The 20,624-nt window shown below is 34.4% G+C and overlaps 1 protein-coding gene across 1 annotated transcript in view; it reads left to right on the forward strand.

Moving 5' to 3' along the window:
- Positions 1-3,589: 3,589 nt before the first annotated feature.
- Positions 3,590-20,624, forward strand: part of TNNI3K (TNNI3 interacting kinase) — a 290,251-nt gene continuing 273,216 nt past the window's right edge. The window contains exons 1-4 of the mRNA XM_027114085.1: positions 3,590-3,633; positions 6,551-6,674; positions 12,014-12,166; positions 12,775-12,883. Of these exons, the coding sequence (XP_026969886.1) occupies positions 12,127-12,166; positions 12,775-12,883 (149 nt within the window). The 5' untranslated portion in view covers positions 3,590-3,633; positions 6,551-6,674; positions 12,014-12,126. The remainder of the gene's footprint in view (positions 3,634-6,550; positions 6,675-12,013; positions 12,167-12,774; positions 12,884-20,624) is intronic.

A 20,624-nucleotide genomic window follows, 5' to 3' on the forward strand; every position in this document is an offset into this window, starting at 1 on the left:
GGACCCTGCCCCTGGGGCTTTGCATTTGCTTCTGTCAGGAGACTGGAGAGACATTACCAATTGGTAACAATCTTAAACTATGTTCAGCTGAGGTTCTCTAGCCCCAGGCTGTGCACATCCACAGGACATATCCATAGTGAGCATATTTAGGGCCATAATTTCTCAGGGACCTTATTTTACTTTCTTTTTAATTTATCATGTTTTGCTCAATGCCGAAACAGCCTTTCCACAATTCTTTTGGTCTGGAGTATAGTATGACAGATTTACTTCTAGTTGATCCTTAATCTGAAGGCATATTTTGAGGGGAGTTCCAGTTTAATATATCAAAAATCCCCTCTAAGAATTTCCAACATGTGGGAGCCCTGGGCCACCGTCTGATTATTTGGAACCTAAGACCAAATGTGTGTTTTTAGCAAGTTCCTCAAGGCAAAAATGTACTCCATTTTCCATTTATATTTCTTAGTTCAAGCTTTTCTCTAAAATGGTCTGTAAATACTCCGTTATTATTTTTATTTCTTCATTATTTTTGTGATTATTACTTTTATATTTTGTTTAAAATTTAAAAATCAGTCATCTATTCTCATTTATATGAAGCATAAATTATAATTCTTTAATTGACTTATTATTCAGTATTTTCCCTAGTGATGGTATATTTTTAATAGTAGAGGGCATGGTATGTTAGTGGAGGGGATGGCACCAGTAGATGGAAACTTTTGTAATGGATGTCATGGTCATGGACTGTAATGATCATGGAAATGCTAAATTTAGGAAGGGTTAAGAAGGAAAAAATGGGTTAAGGTAAACATCTAGAGCCTCAACCCTTTTAGTCTGTATTAAAGAAACCATATAATGAGGTAGACAGCCCAGCACCTAGCATAATGCCTGTTACAGAGATGATAAACTAACTGTTTTACAGAGGAAGTCAGGGAATGCTTAAGCAGACAAAGGCATGTTAAATGTATGTGTTTTGAAGCAGGAAATGAATCTACATAGTTCCTTCAAAAATAAGATGATAGTTTCAAACAGATAAATAATATAGACCACTGCTATGCCCTCTCTAACTTCAAATTATCAAATGTATATTGAATGTTAACTATGTGTCAGGGCCTTTGCTACACACTAGGGCTATTTTTCCTTGCTCTCAGGGTTTTCCAGTCTAGCAAATGATAAGACAGGGGAAGAAAAAGCCATTGCAGTCACTTGTGATTAGAGCTACAAGAAGCAAACTACAGGATGTTATGGGAGCTTCCAGGATAAGGGACTAACAAAACTACATGATCAGGAAAGGCCTCTTGGGGGAAGTGACGGAGAATATGGTTGGCCTGTTTATATTTCTTTTATTGTTTTTGTGGCGGGTAGGAGGAGGGAGAATGAGCAAGGGAATGTATATTAGCAGTGAGAAAAGTGTTTGTGAAGATTGGGAGGAGAGAGTGCCTGGTCATAGGAGGGTCTAAAAGAGGTCCAGTCTGAAGTGTAATGTGTGAGAATGAGTGGCTTGGGGAAATGTCTACACTTTAGGTTAACTTCGGGTCTTTTATAAAAACGTCTAGGTACCTTATTAGAAATTAAAATGCTGACCAAAAATAAGATTGATAATCTTTTTCAGAGAAGAAGGGAGGAAGTGATGTAGTTGTAGCAGTGGTGGTAGTAGTAGCAGTAATAGTAGTACTAGTAGTAGTGTGTGTGATGGGTGAGGGTAATCGTTCTAGTATTTGACTACCAAGTGACAAAGTTGACACTAGACTCTGTTGAACAGTAAGAAATAGGGAAGTAAAAAAAAAAAAAATCCAGTGTATCTCCACAGATCACTTCCTAGTAAAACTATAAATTAAGGGAAAGTGGTGATTCATGTGATAAGTTTTCTTAACCATAAGTAGTACATGCTGAACTGTGTAGAACTGAACCAAGAAAAAGCTGGGAAAAAGAAAGTTCACAAGCAGGTTAATATAATATAGTATTTCACAGAGGCTTATTTACTTTGAACCTGAAAAAAAAAAAGCTGATTGAATGCAACACTTTAGTATTTAATCCTGTATTTTATATTCTCTTTAAACACATATTTCTGGGGAATGTTTTTGTTTAGGCATGAAGAGCTACCTTTTGTCTTTGTAAGATTTTATCATCATCTGTGCTGAACTAAAAATTCAGTGTGCAGGTGACTTTTATTAATATATAAATGATACCACATATGATGTTATTATATCAATCTGATTTAAAGAGCAAAAAGAATGTGTTTCTGTAGTAAGATACATAGTAGAAAGCTACACAGTGGAAAAATAACATCAGTAATAACCAAAATACTTACATAAATACATATTTTTATAGCCCATAATCAGATATTAGCAAAAGCAATGAAACCATCTTCAAAGTTTTCCAGTGAGTCAAAATAGAATAAAATCTTCTACTTAAGCAGAAAGCTCAATGTAGAGCAAAGTATAGAAATTGGACAGTGTTTTAGATTGGTTCCTAGGTTACCATTAGCTCCCTGTGATCTGCATTAAGCCATAAATTAAGATATATGAACATCAAAGGCCACTGGGCAATGTAAGTTTGGAATGGTTTGATAGAACTTACTAGAAAGCCTTTTGCAAATTTAAATTTAAAACAAAATACCTTCTAAGTGGGTAAAAATGTGCAGCCCATTCAATTATGATATCTAGGAAAATTTAATGGAATTGTTAAAGGAGCATTTAGAGAATATGTACAATTACTGTCTTTAGCCAGAACAAATATATTTCATAACCCATTTCTGTATTTCCAAGAAAAGTTTTCTTTCTTTGATTGTTCTTTCTTTCATGATAATGAGGTAGGTGTCCAGCATTGAACACTACATATCAAATGTAATCTCAAGAGACTTACAACAAGCAAAATTTTTATTATCCTCTCTATGAAATGATGTCTGTCTTTACACCACTCAGTTTCCTCAATGTTTCTTGCCGTAATGTACCAGGAATTCATATACAGTTTGCATAGTCCTCTCACTGATAGACACTGGCTTATGCTACTCCCCAGGTGCTTTTCTCCTCTGAGAATAAAAGTTTTCTTATTCTTCTAAGCTTTCCTGGTTTGACTTTTTTTTCCTTTTGAAACTCTTATTAGTGTTCCTGTTCCTATTTTTCCACCATTGCTACCACTTTATGTACTGTTATTTGATATTTATGACTTTGCCCAACTTAATCTCATCAATTGTTTAGTCTCAAAAAAATCAAAATTAAGTTTAAATTACTTTGATCCCATCAGTTTTGTTTAGTTTGTTTTACTGTATAGAGCAATAATAGGGATTTTAATGAACATCATCTTAATAATTTCTCTGAACTCTCTAATGATATAATGATTTGAATTGTGTCCAAGCTCTCAATTTATCATATGCTCAAGCTTAGTTATTTCTGTTCCAAGATTTTAAAAACTCCACAAGAAGTAAGACCTATTTAAGTAATGCTATGTTCAAAAACCCTTCTTTAAGGCTTCCCTGGTGGCGCAGTGGTTGAGAGTCCGCCTGCCGATGCAGGGGACACGGGTTCGTGCCCCGGTCCGGGAGGATCCCACATGCCGCGGAGCGGCTGGGCCCGTGAGCCATGGCCGCTGAGCCTGCGCATCCGGAGCCTGTGCTCCGCAACGGGAGAAGCCACAATAGTAAGAGGCCCGCGTACCGAAAAAAAAATATATATATATATATATTTATCTTTGCATGGAATTTCAAAATGCTGCAGTATTTTGTCTACAGATTTGATGATGGCTTCATCTGTATTCACTTTACCTCTGTTCCAGAACTGAGAAGGGAAATATTCAGTAGAATTTCCCTTACTGAAGGGATTGATTCTACTCACTTCAATTGGTTCAATCTAATTCAGTTTGATTCAATTTAGTTCAATTCAATTCAATGCAAAACAATTAAATTTATATCTATATCAATCAGGCACTGTGCTAGGCTGTTGGGAATGCAAAAATGAGTAAGACATAATTTCTGCTCTTAAGTTGCTCACAGCCTAACAGAAGAGATGAATGCATTAATTCTGTCTTCCGTAACGGATGCTTTAATAGAAGTAAGTGTTGCCCTCATATAGGCTTAACTCAGAGTAGGACATTACAATGTCAGTTTGTTTTATTGTTACTCTTGTAAAAAGTATAAATATATATATATATTTATATATATATATACACACATATACACACTGTATATGTATATAATGTATACATATTTATGATATATAATCTATATGCACTCACATATATAATTGTAGTGCATACTTGCCAAATATAAATGTTTGACCATAAAAAAGGAAGAGATATAATAACCATCCTTAATAACATCAAAGGATGCTGCCCTGATAGATCATCTTAAGATGATTTTGTGAATTAGTACATGTCCAGATTCAATAGAAAACATGAGAATTTTGGAATAGTTCAAAGAGAGGAAATGTGGTGTTTAGAGGATCCATAGATAACTATTGTGATTAGTTAATAAGTTAACCATGATGTAGCTAAATGAAATGGATGCCTTTCAGCATTATGAGAAGTGAAAGTTTGAGAAAGATGACCATGGAGTTAATTTGTTAAACCCCAATTGTTGACAAACATTCATCTCTCACTGTTCCAAATCCTCACAAGTTCCAAATCCTTCATAGCCCTTCACCAAAGGCTCCATCATTTTTTCCATGGCTGCATATATGAAGAAGGAAAATATGGGGACAATTTTAGGTTAACTGTTTGTGTAATCAGACCTAGACCTCAACTCGGAAAACTCTGGGCAACAATTAGGAAATGTTATCACATAGTAGACCAACTTAAACAATTAGAATTAAGACTTGGAATTTAAGTCTAGTATATTCCACCATGGCTTAACATACCTAGCCATGTGAGACACCCAGGTTGCATTATTTGCTCTAGATCTCAGGGGAGATTGTGATCTTAAAAAGTAACGTTTGTATTATGGTAAGAGTGGGGATCCTCGGGCAGGATGGAGGTGCTTCTAACAGTTTCTACCACTCTGTAATTCACAGAAAGCTTCACTAGTGTGGTTGACAATTTTTAAAAGTTTTTAGACTGAGATAAATCTACTAATTCACATCTTCCTTTCCCACATTAGTATGAAGCTCAAGTGCCACAATATGGGTTCCAGAGACAAAGCAGAATCTAGATACAGCAAGAAGAAGGTGGCATAAATAGTTTATGAAGTTGTAAACACCCCTCCAAGGTGCTGACACCTAAACTGAGTCCTAAAGTAGGAATACTACTTTTCATGGGAGACACGGGCAGGAATAGTAAAGGCAATCACTCTCCAGGTTACCAAACTGGGAAAGTACAATACACACTTCAAATGTAGTGTTAACTTCTAAATAAGGCTTTACATTAAAACAAATAGTCTTGAAGTTCACGACAATTATAGCCTACTCTTGATAATCCATGTTAAAGAAGGGGGTAAAATTGTGAAGAAAACATGTGTAACTTGTTCACAAATTCTAATTGAAAACATAATTTTTTATATGTACTTAGATTATTAAACTTGAATTCTGAATGGGAAGGATATATTATTTGGATGCCAATAAAATTAGATGTAAATATATTAGGGCATATATTGACTATATAAAATTGGAAGCACTTGGGTTTATTATCAAAAGTCTGCCTGGTATTAAAGATATTCTGAAACATTACTTGCTATAACAAGTCCCCTAACAACTGGCTTCAGAGACAATAGCCCCTGCAAGAAGAAATCAGATATTGGGTGGACCTATAAACTGTCCCAACCAAATACTTTCACCCAACCAAAAGTATTGATCTATTAATGAAGATGTGGGTAAAAATTGACTTTTTTTACCCCCAACAACTTTACACTAATTTAACCATAGCACCCCTTTTAATTTATATTTAGGACATTCAAGATTATATGTTATAAAATTTCAGCTGTGAAGGGAACCAGCTCAGTTCCACAATTATAGTATAACATGGATAGAATACATTTTACAATTCAGTCATTGTCAGTTCTGATTGGTGGTATACTGAACTGGACAATGTAAACTGAAGGGAAATCAAGAACTTTTGAGTACATGCCAAAGGCTGATGCCATTTCTGACACTGACATGGTATCAAATGGGAAGAAGGGGGGCATGAAAGTGTATGGCATGATAACCATTAATCACTATTCTCCCACTAAGAAGACATAGGAGGAGATATAACAAAAATAATGATAACTGTGCTTAGACAGACTACTTACTGAGATTGTTTCTGCTTGGAGGGACTAAACAAAGAACTGTTCATATAGAATCACTCAGCAAGCTCTCTAACAACCACATGTTATATAGATCCATTTTTGAAACTTTAAGTAATTTGTCTTACCAACATCAAATTAGTTTTCACTTTGAGGAACAGCCACAACTGGCTAATTGATAAGTAAAAAAAAAAACTTAAGTAGAACTAATTTTTTTCCCTTCTCCACCTTTTTTTCCTTTGTTTTTAAATGACAAACCTCAAGACATGGAAATAAGGTATTTGCCCAAAGACAATAATTAGTTATTAATTGAACTATAATTACAACACAATGTTATTTCCTTAGCAGGCCAGCTGACTCTTAGGAGGGGGGAAAGAAGGATGAAGAAGGAATGGAAGTGGCCTGAGTCATGAAGTTTAGATTGTTCTGATGGTTTCAATGCCTCAGAGAAATATTTTCCAATTGAAAGGTAGGTTTTATTAAACGTATCTTCTCATTACGAGTCATGTATGTCTCTATCATAATACAGATGCTTTATTACAATTGCCTATTTACATGTCTATCCCTGGCCCTGTGAGCTCTTTGGAGTGCTTGGTACAGTGCATGCTTATTGAATGAATAATGAATCAATCAATGAATAAAGAGCTAAGCTGACAATTGAAAGAAGTACTATCAATTGGGGAAAGAAAGTTTTAGCCAATGACAGAGATATTACTGTTTAATTTAGATTCTTTATAAACTTTACTTCATGTTCACCCAGCAACAAAGGAAGGCACAAGAAAGATTAAAATCTTTTCATTTTCAGTCATAGTATATTAGAAACAAAAAGAGTAATATTTTTTCTTTCTTTAATATACTCTTACAGTTAGAGATATTGAGAACACCTGTTTAAATTACTATGCTATTGATTTTTTCACATTTACTTTCATTATTATATAATAGTTACTTTCAATATTATATAACAAGTCCTATTCATTTTTGAGGATTAATCTGAATATTACCTCAACAATGTTCAGATTCATAATGGTGATTTACAGTTCCATCCAACATACCATAAATTTAGATATTCCAGTGGAAAAGAGAGGAAATTTGTTTGACAAATAAGAATCTTACAAATTATGCTTGTCTAATGCAGAAATATATTGTTTAGAGAGAAATTAAAGAATGATTTTACTTGAATAGGTATAGACATCTTAGTGCTCAATTTTTCTTTTAGATAACTTTGTTTCAATATGAGTAATTTAATGTTTATTAAAAGAAGGAAAAAACCTAAATATATACCAATTAGTAATTCTGGTTTACTGTGTTTAAAGCAATGATTCTTTTAATTGCTTGTCAACCAGATGCAACACATCAAAAATTTAAACTTTCCTAAAGCTTGGGCACATCTTAACAAGAACTCATATACAATGGAAGAATGATCTAGCTTTTAGGTGTAAATGAATTCACCATCCTAAATGTGCTAAAAATTGTTTTAAGTGTATCAGTTTGATTTCTTGGGATACATGTTCTTTATAATTTCTCTGTTAGAATCATAAAGGTAGGAGAAGTGTCAAGGTCAAATTTGTATTTTTCATCTTAAAAGCATCCTTTTAAATATTTATGAAGAGACTAGTATAAAATATAAATAGCAGATGCACAAGTGTAGATTGGGATAAATAAATCATATAACCGAAAATAAAGGAATTCAAAAAGAATGTAAATAGGCTTATTGAAGGAGTATTAGAACATATCTATGTATATGCTGAAGTGTTCTGATAAATCAGTTGAAAAGATAAAGGCATTAACATTAGATTTAGGCAATTCAGTAGAACAGGAAGGTTTGTCAAAAAGGAATAGCTGAAGAAATAAGGTATTTACTAAATCTACCCTGACATTCTGACTGAAAAAAAAAAAAACAAAAAACACAAGCAAGTGTAAAAGAAAAAGAAATGCTATTAGTTATGTATTCCTTAGAGAAGGCTTTTCCTTATAAGTTATAAACAAACATTCCTGGAAAAACTCAAATGGTCTTGTTAAAGAATTACTGTTTTTTGGTCTTATTTATTTATTGTTTTATATTTTCCTTAATTAAAAAAAATTAATAAACCTTTTTGGTAAAACAGTTTTAGATTTACAGAAAAACGGAGCAGAAAGCACAGTTTCCATATTCCTTCCCTTCCCCCCTCCTGGCCCTCCACAGTTTCCCCTATTATTAACATCTTAAGTTGGTTTGGTACATTTGTTACCATTGATGAGCCAATATTAATACATTATTATTAGCTAAAGTCCATAGGTTACATTAGTGTTTTACAGTTCTGTGGTTTCTTCCAAGTGTATAATGGCATATATCCACCCTTAGAATATCATACAGGAGAATTTCATGACCCTGAAGATTTCCTGTGCTCCACGTATTGCTCCCTCCCGTTCTCCCTGCTCCCCTGGCAACCATTCATCTTTTTACTGTCTCCAAAGTTTTGCCTTTCCCAAAATATCGTATAGTTAGAACCATATAGTATACAGCCTTATCTGACTGGCTCTTTCAATTAGCAATATTCGTTTAAGGTTTTTCCATGATTTTTCTCGGCTTGGTACCTCCTTTCTTTTATTGCTGAATAAACTTCCACTGTATGAATGTACATGCACATTCATTTATCTATTCACCTGTGAAAAGGCATCTTGGTTGCTTCCACTTTTGTGATTCAGCTTTACAATATGACACTATATATGCACAGCCAAATCATCTATTGCCTCACTGATTACCATAGGATAGAACCCATTGAGAATGTGAAGCAATCTTATTTTTCTCTTTATTTCAGTTTTCTCTCCTCTTTTCTCTTACGTGGAATTCAAAGGCTCAAAAACCTTCCAGTGAGTATGCATCTCACTTTAAGCCATTTTAAAATAGTGCTCCTGGAAGTAAGCTACAAGTAGCATCTACGTTAGAATCACTAGGGGTGCCTGTTAAAATTCATATTCTAGGCCCTACTCCTGATGTACTGAATCAGAATTTCTGGGTATGGAGCCCCAGTTTCTATTTTTTTTACAAAGCTCCTCAGATAGTGTCTACTCTCACTAAAGTTTGAGAAGGTGACCATTTTTGTAATTAGGTTGTGTTTTTTTTTTTTTTTAATTAATTAATTTATTTATTACCTTTGTCTGTGTTGGGTCTTAGTTGCTGTGCATGGGCTTTCTCCAGTTGCAGCGAGCGGGGGCCACTCCTCGTTGCGGTGCACGGGCTTCTCACTGTGGTGGCCTCTCCCGTTGTGGTGCATGGGCCTACTTGCCCCGCGTCATGTGGGATCTTCCCGGACCAGGACTCGAACCCGTGTCCCCTGCATTGGCAGGCGGATTCTTAACCACTGCGCCACCAGGGAAGCCCCTAGGTTGTGTTTTTGATAATATATGACATTCTGCACTTCTGGAAATCTCACAACTGGTAGAGTAGAGTTCAATTTAGAGCATGTTATCAACTCAAGGTAAAAAGAATTTTTACAGAATTTTTTACAGAGAAGCGGAGAAAATATTTTCTGCTTCCATGTGGATGCCCTCCAGGATTCTTTAGGAAAGAAAAGCAGAATTGTTATCCTGGATCATTTACTTATTCCAGCCTTTTCTTCACAGCCCTGAAGGCACCTCCATTGCCCTCAATCCATGACCTAGACTCACAGTCATAAAAGGGCTAATAGATAGTGTTCCTTTGGAAGTAGGAAATTCAATAACATTTAATATGTTAGGTATTGAGATTATCATTTTCACCATTCTTTAGCAAAATTTATTGCCTCAGGGTGTAGAAAAATTCAATTGAGTTGCTGATTGGATTTCCAAACTCAGCAAAAATTGTAGCTTTGAAAGTCTAAGCTTTCATTTGTAAGAGCCAGCCTTTCTGAGAGAATAAAAATATTTTCAAAAATTAAAAGGAAAAGTTCTAAAAATCAGTGCATTAAACTTATGTACCAAAGAGGAAATTGGAAAGACAACGTAAGATGATATAAGAACTAGCTTTTCTTTCATCGGTAGAGGCAACACACACACACACACACAAACACACAAACACACACACACAAACACACACACACACACACACACACACACAGGTATAAGATTGGAAGTAGTGGAGAGAGAAATAAGAAAGAAAATCGGGAAAAATAGACAGATTTAGATGTCCTGAAGAAGGTCAAGAGCCCTGGCTCCCATCCCTGTCCCTCTGGATTCAAGGTATGAAAGCCATGGAAATCTGAGAGAAGGACACTTGTGCATTACTTCCCAAGGTGTAGCCCTGGGAGATTGCAAGCCTCTTAAAGAAGACTATCCAGTTTGGTCTTTAGGACTGTACTGAATGCTTGGTCTCCAGTACCAAGCATTTTAGGAAGTCAGGTGCATAGGCTAATGGGCCTGAGGGCAGCATGTCTGGGGAAAGCGAAGACTTTCTGACCTGAAGGGATGGGGGTCACACAAGTGCTGAGAGAAAGCTGGTGTAACTGAAGATGTCTGGCCTTCAAACAAGGAAAATGCAGAGTGCATGGATCAAGTAACCAAAGGCCACCACAGTGTAACAGACATCAACGGCCATGGCAGCATATACTGAGGAGGGGGGATAAGGAAAGTTATATCCAGGGGAGGACAGAGATGTCCATAACCCCAGATACCTGCTTCTCCAACTGTATCTGATCAGTATGAAGACCCTCCATCTGGAACTTAAATTACCTTTGCTGAGAAAAAGTAGTGAGGAATAATAAATTTGTCTAAGCATTTGCTTCAAAAGGAAACAGTTGTTTGAACATTCAACTATAATAAATATAAAATTCATACCTATTACATTGAAACTATAGCCTCTGGAGATGAATTTCAAGATTGAAATGTATATATTCTAGGTATAATTACATTATCCAAAAGAAATATATAGTTAAAAATTAGATAACTTTTCTTTCTGGGTTTTCCATTTATTCTCCATCTTACCCTGAGTTCATTTATATCAATAGAAATATGCATGTACAAAGAGAAATGCCCTCATGAAGTAAATGGAAGGTGAATTAAAGAGGAATTATGGGAGACATCAATAATAATATCTAACTTGGACTTTAGAATCATATAGACTCAGAATTGATTCCAGATTCCTCCACCTGCTAGCAAATATGGATTTTTCTCATCTATAACATGAGAATAATGTATACCTTGCAGGATTGTATGAGGTATAAATGACAAAATGTATGTAAAGCATTTAGACTAGTGTCTGGCACACTGTAAGCATTCCATCTTATTATTTGTGATATTATTCTTGTTATTTTATGAATTGCTATTTGTAGAACTCTGTCATATTCTTAACTATGACTCTTATGGTCAATATAATCAACAAGTGGTGTAAATTAATCATGGTCTATGTTGAGAATTTCTTCCTACAAAAATAATTTTACAGCTCTACTCTAGGCCAAATTTATATTCATTTCTATTAGTAGCATGCCATAAGATGTGGGTTTCCATTATATATATACTATAGAGACAAGTTCTATCACCAGTCACTCTTTTCCAATTGTCATTACTTTGTCTCAGGAGAAAATGATCCTGAAAGAAGATCTAGGTAGTTTTAATGGCTCTTTGTGAACCTCAGATGTAACTGAATCATTTTCTAGATTAAAGAAATGCCCATCAAGGTATATATGGGTAGATAGCCAATTGATGAAGGCAAATAATCTTATGGAAGCATTTACTATTTATCTTTGATACAGCTCTTTTAAACAGACTGATTAATTCCCTTTATGATTTCACCCTTGAAAGCACAAACTATTTTGTTCTTTGTCACTGTTGTATGACATTCCATTTGGCGGTCAGCTTATTTTTAGCCAGACTATCAAAGTATTTTTCAACTGGACTGCCACTTCACTTGAACTTGGAATCTTGTAACCTGAGGAACTGCACTTGGGAAAAGAAGAATCTTCTAACAAATGGGAAATTATAAATCCAGACCAACCCAAACTTGTACTGGTAATTATTCTTATATCTTTAAATACAATATAGTTCAATAGTTGTTATATATAGTTAACATTTCACTGGAATATCTGCTAATTTTTACAAGAGTATAAGATAACATATTATATGAAAGTGTTAAGAAGATTATCTGAACTCAAATTATTTTTCTCTGAAAGATCTTTAGAGAAAAACAGAAAATTTCTTATAATTTTCTGTTTCTACTAGTTCCTAGGTATAATGTTACAGAAAAATTTTTGGAATACTGTTGAATATAGGGATTTTAGGATTACATCTTAAGTATCTAGTATTTAAAACCTAAAAATTCTTGTCTGGCAACTAGAGATTGCTATAATTATAATGCAATAAAATCAAATGAAATAAGTCAAATATATTCTTCTATGTAAATATATTATCCAATATCAAATGGGTTCTTAATTACTACGATTCAATATGATTGCATTTTAAATATAAACATCTGCATTTTAAACTCACAATCAGTAATTTAAATTAAGTATTGTATAATTCAGAGTAAAAAACAGAGTTTTAATCACTTGTATGTTATGATCTGTGTCTACATTTTGCAAAAGAGCTATGAGTCAATCCCTTTTGTTTTTCCTTACTAGATGAATGGAAGAAGAAAGTCAGTGAATCTTACGTTATTGTAATAGAAAGATTAGAAGATGACCTGCAGATCAAAGAAAAAGAACTTACAGAACTAAGGCATATATTTGGGTAAAGTTGTCAGTTATTATTTCTCTGTATAAGTGTTTTCATTGTTGATCTAGTTTTTAGCTGTATCTGTGTTTAAAAACACAACCCATATAACCTCCTATGTTAACCTTAGAATATAAGGTTATCTCTTCCTGCCCATTCATATAGCCCCTAAAATGCAAATATCTTATCTCCTTAAAATATGCCTTGCCTGTTCCCATCACTAAAGTTTAAAGAGAAAGGAACCTAAAGGCTAGCCTTTGAATACAAACTGTTGCTGATCTGAATAATCTTCTCTAGAATTAGATCATTCTTGTGAGCCATGCCAGCAACAAACAGTAAGACTTCTCTTCCCAAATGGTGGTAGAATATTGGCCACATTTTTCTTTTTGGACTACTAGAGAACTCCAATTTTAACAAACCCTTTGGTCTCTTGACATTGAAACGCTGTCTGTTAATGAAACTGTGTATCATTCTTCCCCTGAACAATCATATACCAATGTGTAATATTGGCTTCAGGCTTTCAGTGGGTTTTGTTCCATGATAACAAGATAAAAATAATCTGGCATATTGTCACAACCTTGTAAGACACAAAATGTTCAGAAAAGAAGGGCAGAGCCCTTATATACACAAGCAACCTTTTGGAGAAATTGAATCTTGGCATTGAGAAACAATGTATTTTGGAGAGTCAATTTAAGTTAGCTGCCTGACTGAGGAAAAGTTCCACAAAAGCCAATTAGCCATGTTCACTTACAGCTGTGTTATTCATGTAACCCACTAATGACAAAGGATTCTAACCATTTTACTCGGAAAATAAGTGTAAAGCAATGACCAAATGACATACTTTTCAAAAGAAATTTCAGATACTGTAAACATACAAAGCTCACATAACTGGCAAATAAAATTACCCATGTATAATATAGTTTATATAAAATTTGTCAGTGGGTTAATAAGGCCTTCATAAGTATTCAATTTATGGTTTGGGAAGTAGTTAATTTTCCATGTTATTTAGCCCAAAATGATTAACTCAGCTTTGACACTCATGATGAGATACACTGGGATGACTTTTGCAAGTATTATCATATGCTCACTTATGGGAAAATATTTGAAAGCCCTGTAGAGATGTGACTGGCACTTTGGTATAATAGATTTATATACACATATTAATTTTGTTGGAAAAGAGCTATAAATGTAGAACTTAATCATAAACCCTCTAGCTCTTATTGACAGATAAATATGCTGAATGAAATGTGATCAAATTGGAGATTTTCCTCAACTTTATAAAGTTAAAATCTCATTTATTTGTTGTTATTTTTTAAATTTGGGAACTATTATGCAAATATGTCAAGACTAATTTAAACAGACATATCCTTTTAAGGATTAAGCTTGAAATGTACTTTTTTCTCTTACCACATCAACAAGCAGCTGTTTCTGCAGGTCCTACGGTAGCTGGATTTATTGTACCAGCTATATTCAAGGTGTTATTCCAGACACATCAAATATAAACCATTATTTAATCTACACCATGACCCTGTGTGATAGATAATATTACTTCTGGTGGATAATAAAGTAAGGAGCAGAGACGTTGGATTTGTCAAAGTCATATGGTCAGTAAGCACTGGAACTGGGATTTGTAGCAAGGTCTCCCCAGCTTCCTACTACACGCTGATTCTTGCTCCCAGAGTTTCACAATCTGGTTGAAGGGAAAGGCATATATAAATAACTCACAGAAGACAGCCTATGACAAGTGCTAAGTAGAAGAAAAAACAAGATGGCTTTCAAATACAAAAAAAGAAGGTTTGTTGTCTTGATTTATTCATTGGTTTTGTAAAGCATTCCAGATAAAAGGCATAGTTGAGGAAAGATATATAGGCAAGAATGGATGAGTACCATGGAAAGTCTACTGGTAGCAAGAAAACTTAATGTCTTGACCATTTTACCTAAGCTGAGTCAGAAAGCTGTGTCAGTCAGCGTAAGGATTTTGCAACCATAGTTTTAAATCCAGTTTCTTTTATTTACAAGAAATGTATCTTTGGGTATATTACTTAATCTCCTTGAGGCTTATTTTCATCTGTAAAATGAGGTTAATAATAACGACCTTACAGGACATTTGAAAAATGATGTCAAATGCTGAGTACAGAGACTAACGCACAGTAAGCATTGAATAACTGGAGGTTTCTATTATCATGATTGATTGGGTAAATAAGGGCAGTCTGAAAGACTGAAGACTTTATTACCAAGTGAGAGTAACAAATAGTTTATTCAAAGTTAAGAAGTGAGAAAATTAGGATAAAGTGTTTTTATATCAAGAGGATGTTTTCAAAAATAAAAATGTAAAATGTTAGAACAATTCAAAATGGTGCCAAAATCTGAAGTATAACTTTTAAAGATTGTAATCAAGAGGTATTTGAAGAATTTTCAGACTAGAGTATTAGAAGGCTCATCAAAATGGATGTCAAATTCCCTGAGAATAATGGTAGGGCATTTTGAGGAGAGGAAGACTGGTAGCCTGGTGCTGAAGCCATTAAAGAACCTACAGAAATGTCCCATTAGCCAGAAGTGATAATAATGAGGCTGAGGAGAGGATTACCCACAGCCTAGAATCATGTTTCTCCAAGGGCTAAGGACCTCCCGCAGTAAAATAGCCAGCAGTTCTTGCAAAAATTTGAGAATCCATGATTCTACCCCATATCAAATGAATTAGAATCTCTGGGGATGATTTCCAGAGACCTGAATTTTTAACAAGCTCCCCAGGTAATACTTTTGCATGCTAAAAATGATACTTCAGCTAAAGTTTGAAAACTACACTTCTAGAAAGATACCTAAGTTGCACTGAGAACTCTGTCTGTGGTGATGTGGGTGAAGGGATGAGGAATATGAAAACAGAAAGCAGGCAACTAGTATGGTCTGCAGAGAGTCAAGGGAGCAAACAAACAAACAACCAGAACCAGAGCACTCTGCTTTGTCTGCTTCCATCAAGGCAGATAGCATCATAGGGAAAGAAAGTCGATCCTGCCTAGGGCAGAGTTCTCAGGATTTTCTTTTCTCTAGAATAATATGATGGATGACAAGGAAAGAAAAGAATGGAATATTGAGAATATAAATTGTCTTACTCATTGGCTTACACACCAAAATTTTCAGAGTAGTTGGGAAGTTTAAACATTATATTGTATGAGATCACATTTAATCGAGTATCTAGGACATTTTAGGTGTTAAATCTTAGAATCTTTCTTTCTCATCTTTATTCATGATTTATGTGATGTAAGAAATACTTTTGTGATGGACAACTGTGTAATGCTGCTTGACATCAGGCTTCCTCTAAACATATAGATAGAAGGAAAACTATAAGGTGCCTAAAAAGGAGTATTTAATACTAGAGTCATAGATCACTAGTGTAAACATAGATTTGCCTGTGGTTTTTCTTTTTGCAGCTTTTTTGGTTGTTTTCACTTATTGACAAGTTTCTTTATAGCATTCATGGTAGATACTAATTCCACTCATTAAAAGAGATTTTCTGCATCATAAAGCAAAACTTATGTCACCTCAAATACACAACCTCCTGGAATAGCTTTCACCCACAATATAGTACAGAGCTATATAAGTTCTAAACTTAAAAAAGACAAACAGAACTAAACCATTATCTTGCTTATGCCAATTTATAGCAGCTTTGAAAAAAGAGCTTGCTAATGGAAATTGAATGTTCCTTCATCTTCCACGATAAAGTTGAATTCATTCATAATTTTGAACATTTGTTGAGATAATAGAGGAGAGACTGGAACAAATGAGGAAATAGAGAAGGCAGAAGAAGGAAAGACAGAAGTGGTACACTGGAGTATATTGTGTGGTTATTTCCTCCTCTTTGCTCTCTCTGATCTTTACATTTATCAATATAATAGCACTTACTACCTGGTGCTGTCTTTATTCATTTTACAGGTCCGTCTAACCACTAGTATACATGTTCACTAAAGGCAGCTTCTTTGTCTACTTAGCTTTATTTATATTTGTATGTATTTGTAATAGCTATTTGTATAGCACTTGAAAGAAAAACAAATTAACAACTTAGCACCTACCATATGCCAGGCATGCTTCTAGGTATTTTAATATGCATTAGCTCATGTAATCGTAAATGTATATATGTAAGGTGCTTTGAGCTCGGTGACTGGCACATGGTAAACACTCAAAAATGTTAGTTAAAAACTAATCGTCATTGTTTATGTTCACATCCTTCTGGAGTAGGTATTGAGCTTGCCATTTTATACCTGAAGAAAATAAGACTAATCAAAGTAAACTGGCTTGAGCCAGGTTACACAACTTGTACAGTTGTGCAGGGATTCCACCCATCTGTACTTCACTTCAAAATGTATGATCTTCATGATCTTAGTTCTCAAACTAGGAAGGGGAAAGAACTATGGATAAGAATTATCTTTGAAAACTTTTCACCTACCCCGTGCCACTCTACAAGTTTGCTATGTCCTGTGTACTAGAACTGTCCCTGCATGTGGGAGTGGAAGAATATATTTTACACTCCCACTCCCACACCTTGGTGATACACGGGCCCTTACATGAACTTTGAAAACCACTTACATGATGGGTCTCCACATGCAACTTTTAAAAGGCTTCCAATTAAATTATTTTGTTTCAATGTTTTTAAATCTTTAGAAATTTTAGAACTATGTTTTTCTGATTTCATTGTCAAGCCTACTTTTAATCTGCTTAATCTGTAATATGTCTATGAAGAGATTCCAAAGAAGTTATAATTTTTCAGTGCTATGACTTTTCAACATAATCAGAAAAACCCTATTTTTTCTCATTTTTAATCTCATTTTGGCATTGAGTAGATATACCTTGGTCAATAATGCTAATATCTCACTTTGAAATTGATTAGGTTTAATAAATAAAAGTAGTCAAGAGGATGCTCTGTTCCATGGGAAAGCACTTGCACTATTTAGAAGAACTGAAAAAGAAAAAAAACGAAGGAAGTTTTCTGAGATGTACTTTCCTGCTTATTTTCTCCCTGAAAAGTTCCTCTGGGCCCAGCTGCAGTCCACCATACTTATGATCCAAATGAAATATCTTCCAAAAACCTACTTTTTCAGAACTATAACCAATTATGAAAATTAGCTATTATAAAATGAATAGCTCCAGAAACATCACAGACTGACCTTACCAAAGGAGAGTAAAATTCTCTATCAAGGTGCTAAGTAGAGTATTGAGGAAGTAAATTCCATCTTAAAAAAAATAAAATTGAGTGAAAGGATTATTTGGTATGTTTGATAAGTGCATTGTGTTAATTAGCAATGAAACAGAAAACAACAACGAAAAGACCTCAAACCAAAAAGCAGAGACTTCACATTGACCCAAGACTGTCTACCTCTCTATTTCTTTTCTTGCTTGTCTAGGTAAAACTAGCTAAGTAATAGTTTTACAGGAATATCTTGTAAAAAACCTTGAAGCAGCCTGATATCAAACACTGTTTCTGTCCCTGTCTCTGTCTCTTTCTCTCTAGTTTAGTACATCACTCGCTCTCACTATCTCTCCCCCTTTTATCCTCCCGCTATTCTTCCCTCCTATTCCATACTGCCTCCATCTTCCCTTTCACTTTCCTATCCCCCTTCTCAAATGCAAAGCAAAACAATAAAAAAGTTAAAATAATATCAATGCTTTAGAAATAAAAGTTATTATAGCAGCTAGTATTTATAAAAGTCTTAAAAGATCTAACCCATTTAAACCTCACAATAACCCTATGAGATAATAATTATTATTGTACCAGTTTTATCATCCTTAATTATTCTTACCCTGCCACTGTAGCTCAATAATTGTTTATTGTATGAATGAAAGAATGAATATGCTTCATATTGTCAGTTTGCAGATTTGATCTGGAAGACATTGGACAAATATGTTTCTGGATGTTTCTTGGGGATATATCTTGGGAACAGATCTTATTGATGATTCTTCTGTTTTTATTGTTTGGGGGAAAATCAGCAGCAGCCATCAAGAACTGCACAAGAAGTTACAACCAGCCATTTGAAACCTAAATTATCAATTTTGGAAACTAGATGATCCATAACAAATTTTTACCTTCTTTCTACTTTCTTGGCCTTTACCTACATTTCAGCCAATGAATTAATTTAAGAAATTTTTCTACCTATCTGAATATTTTGGCTTTGGCCAAGTGTTCAAATGTTACATTTTAATAAGTTTCCATTTGTGAACATGTCAGATATCCTCTTGAAAGGATGAGGTCATGAGAAGTTTAATTGGATCACAAAACTGCATACTTTTCTGGATAAAAGGTAAAGGCTAAGAAAAGAGTTCATTATGCTACAAGAAAGAAAGTAACCTTTGTGCCCAAAACTACCATTTTTAATGATGAAGGACAGAATTTACTATTAGAAATATATTCATATAGTGACTTCATTTTAATTAGGAACTTCATTCATGCACCAGCAAGCACTGTGAACTCATTAGGATATGTTAAGTTACAGTATGGCATGGCAGGTGATAAAAAATGTAAGGGAAAATTAAAAAATAAATTGAGCTTAGGATATTAGAATACATAAGTGATGCTCAACTGGCAGTCAATTTGACACATACAGTTCCTTTAGAAGAGGCAAAAGAAGGGAAAATATCTCCCCTAGGAATGATTGCTTTAAAATCTCGAATATTTTAATTGCATGTATCAAACATTTGACAGGAACATTTGACTAGAAGTTAACAGGAAGTGAGAATTAGGATTCAAGTATAGCCCCAAAGTAACTCTCATTAAAAAAAAATTACATTCCAGTTATTAAAGTTAAGATAAAAATGTTACTATTAAAATTGTGCTTAACTGACAAACACTGTGGGAGTCTATTCTCTGTTTATTCATTTTGTTGGCATTAATAGAAGTTGCATGAGTTCAGGGAAAATAGAATTCAAGAGGAAAATAAAAGTAAGAGACTACAGCTCAGTTTTGACAAGGAGCTATTTAGGACTGTATACTGATTTACTTATGAATGGTCAAATCTAGCGTAAGATTCAGTAAGTTAAAGAATGATTGTTGAATAAAAAGTCTCTAATATAATTCATACTTTCAGTCTTATTTATGTAAACAATATACATTCATTTAGTGTTTTTTTTTTTAAATAAAGCAATAGACTTTATCACCTTATTTTTTCTGTTTATTCAGTGTTTACTTTCTTTGCAAAGCTGCTTGGAGCATTAGAGATCAGGACTAATGCTAAGGTCAACTGCAGGATTCTCTCTATTGTGCGTGTTCCCAAGAGTGATGCACTTAAATGATCCAGGAATTAGTGAACAGTTCCTATCAAGTAGACTGTTGAAAACAACCTGAAATGAGCATTAAGAACAGAGGTGGAGCACACAGTTGGGTGTTCAGTAGGTGTCGTGCCAGACTGATTGAATATACCATCAAAGTTAGAACTTGGAAAAAGAAAGCAATCGAGTCTACCTTCGCCATAAAATGATTTTCAGCACAACCATTTTTTCCTTTGGATTTTGTTGTTCTTTTAATATCTCCAGTGTTGAAAATGCCTTCCCCATAGTAATGATGCTGCTGGACTTGTATTACAAAACTGTGATTCTAGTAGTTGCTCTGAATCACTGATAGGTATTAGATGTCACAACAGTCAACTTGGTCAAAATAGGGAAATTTTACAGGTTGTGAAATGTGAGAGGTCAAAGAAGTTCAAACTTGGTTTGAAAATTGTGCTAAAGTTCTCTCAAGACTTAGACTACAAAAGGAGAGTTGTACATTCACAGT

This window comes from Aethalodelphis obliquidens, unplaced genomic scaffold, assembly GCF_003676395.1.
Source record: "Aethalodelphis obliquidens isolate GAN/ISIS:26980383/991018 unplaced genomic scaffold, ASM367639v1 scaffold13, whole genome shotgun sequence".
Lineage (NCBI taxonomy): Eukaryota > Metazoa > Chordata > Mammalia > Artiodactyla > Delphinidae > Aethalodelphis > Aethalodelphis obliquidens.